The sequence below is a fragment of the Pteropus vampyrus genome, unplaced genomic scaffold (genome assembly GCF_000151845.1).
Source record: "Pteropus vampyrus isolate Shadow unplaced genomic scaffold, Pvam_2.0 Scaffold180, whole genome shotgun sequence".
Taxonomy (NCBI): Eukaryota; Metazoa; Chordata; class Mammalia; order Chiroptera; family Pteropodidae; genus Pteropus; species Pteropus vampyrus.
Window position 1 is genome coordinate 281,033 of NW_011888961.1, and position 2,460 is coordinate 283,492.

Genomic DNA, 2,460 nt, shown 5'->3' on the forward strand with positions numbered 1-2,460 from the left:
GTGGACAAAGACTCACAGAGTCTCTAGTTCCAATGGCCCTTCTACCTGCCAGTGCTTCTAACTGTAGTCTCAAGGGGCTGAAATCATCAATGAGTTTCGCCAAACACACTAGGGCGTCTTACTTATGAAGCTGGATCTGGATCTTCATGGAAATTTACTGAAACAGCTTTATGGCACCCATTTTAAACAGGTCATTCTTTTAGTCGGCACTCCAGCGTCTATCATATTTTCACCCGCTTCTTTTTCTTAAAAACTTGTAATTTCTTGGAAATAAAAAATTATAGCCCTTTCAATAAAGACAAAAGTAGCTGAAATCGTGGCCAGCACGTTCTACATAATTCACATTCCTTAGGGTTTCAATTAAGTCTTTTTTAGGAAGAATATGTTGTCCTCGTTCTTTTCTGGCTCACAATTATACATTTCTTGACACTTTTAAAAATAGACACTGTTGGCAAGGGACTTTTTCACCTGAGAGGCCTTGAGAAAAAGCCCTCCTTAACTGTAATTATGTTAAGAGTGTATCATGACAGCAATTGGCATTTGCCTCTCATGGGTCTTCCTCCCCTGTTGCTTTAATTACAAAGGACTATTACTTGCCCAGGTTTCATCTCGGTTACATCTGTTAGGCTGAAACGCGGTCAGATGAACAATCCTATGGAGAAAACTGTCTCTTATTTACAGGTGGCTCTGAATATCACACATTTTAGTCTATAGGTTATGAATAATGCCGATTTTCTAAAAAAGAAACGTATGTGGAGAGTGGAGGGAAGGTCAGGGAGAAAACAAGAGAAAGAAAAAGTTAAGGTTCGTACTCCCAAAGAAATAAGGTATGTACAGCCCAAACAAATATGGCCTATTTATAGTTCATGTAAATATACTGGGAGGATCTACTAATAAAAAAAGACAAAGAACACTAGTATAATCGAATACTGTAGTCAGATAGTTTCTCCTGAGTAAATATTATATTTAAGGACACAGCACTTCATAACCTTTTAAAGGTAAAATGTCAGAAAGGATGTGTGAGACAATCGTGAGAGAAATTACGATAAATTGTTTCGTAGGTTACAGAGTTTAAATATTAGGTTGGGGGACTAAAGCTTATCTTGATTCAACTCGGGAGGAAAGATGAAAAGTGAATGATTGCATAGCAAAAGAAGATAGCAAAAATGAAAACCACAGCAGAAATTCTCCACTGTTTGGGATTAATTCCTTTCTCAATGACCTCTTGGGATTTGGGTTACTATTTTAAGGTTCTCCAGTGAAATTTTTTCTAGGATTACCTCCCTAGAAAGAGCTATGAGGCTTTTTTTTTTTTTTTTTAACTTGAAAAAAGACAGAACGTACATACTGCTTTACAACTGTTGGCTATCAGACTTGCAGTCTTCTTGAAAGTCTTTTCAAGGTAGTGTGCAAATCTTTCATTCTCATTTTCTTTTGATCCTAGCTGAAGAAATTCACCTATAAAGAAGGAAAGGGGTCATTTGAGACATGGTTTTATGGCCTGGCTAAATACTAAAATGGAATAAAAAAGAAAAGTCAGAATTAACCTACCACGCACCAGATCTTCAATAACTTGGGTTAAAATAGATATAACAGTTGTATTTCCAATTCGTGCCAGAGCTATAGATGCTGCAGAAAGAATTAAATCTCCAGCAAGAACAGCCTAGAAAAAAAGGATAAAAAAAAAAACCCCAACAATCTTGTAGAGAAACGTATCAGAGCAATGGTGCAAGAATAAAGTTACTTCTCAGACGACACAAACAGAATAGGAGGGAGGGGTCTTCTGGCATGTTAAGTTTTTTCCCTTTTTCTTCCTCAGTAGGATTATGTAATAATCAGTCACGGATTCGGAACACCATTTGGGCTGGCTTGGTTCTGGGAGGTTACCCAGTCTATCTGCCCACTTCAGAGCTGAAGACATGACTCCTGGGGATGGAAATGACCTTACCTTGCATCTTCGTCCCCTGGCCCCATCAAGAAGCAGCTGCCTTCAGACTAGGACCATTTGTTTTTCCCTCGAACCATCTTCTCACTACTGCCTTTACACCACCGCTTCGTCTGCCCCAATGTCCTTCCCCTTCTCCTTTGTGGAGCATTCATTTGCATAATTAGCTCAGTTGGCATCTCCCTGAGGTCCACCAGCCTCAGTCCTGTGGGAGTGCAGCACCCCTCACACACTGCTGTCTGAACTCTTCCTCAATCAGGATTTCCTATTTCCTGAACTCCTTGAGGGCTCGGTCTGGGTATTACCTCAGCTAGTACATAGCCCGCATCCCTACCCCAGCACAGCGCACAACACATGCTTTTCTTGATTAAAAACTCAACCAAGGAATCTGGGGTCCAAGTTCAAGCTCTTTGCATGATATCACACTGCCCCTCATTCCTGGACAATATATCTTTTTCATTGAATACTAGATAATCAATATTTTCCCGATATTCTTGAGATTGTGAATAGATGTC

General features: G+C 39.7%; 1 protein-coding gene across 3 annotated transcripts in view; it reads right to left on the reverse strand.

Moving 5' to 3' along the window:
* PDSS1 (decaprenyl diphosphate synthase subunit 1) overlaps positions 1-2,460 on the reverse strand; it is a 35,429-nt gene that overhangs the window by 17,070 nt on the left and 15,899 nt on the right. For all 3 annotated transcript variants that reach the window (XR_896518.2, XM_011371014.2, XM_023537181.1), the window contains 2 exons: positions 1,552-1,663; positions 1,349-1,458 (listed from right to left, as the gene is read on the reverse strand). Coding sequence is in view for 2 of the 3 variants with exons in the window: in XM_011371014.2 (XP_011369316.1) it covers positions 1,349-1,458; positions 1,552-1,663 (222 nt within the window). In the remaining variant the exon portion in view is untranslated. The remainder of the gene's footprint in view (positions 1-1,348; positions 1,459-1,551; positions 1,664-2,460) is intronic.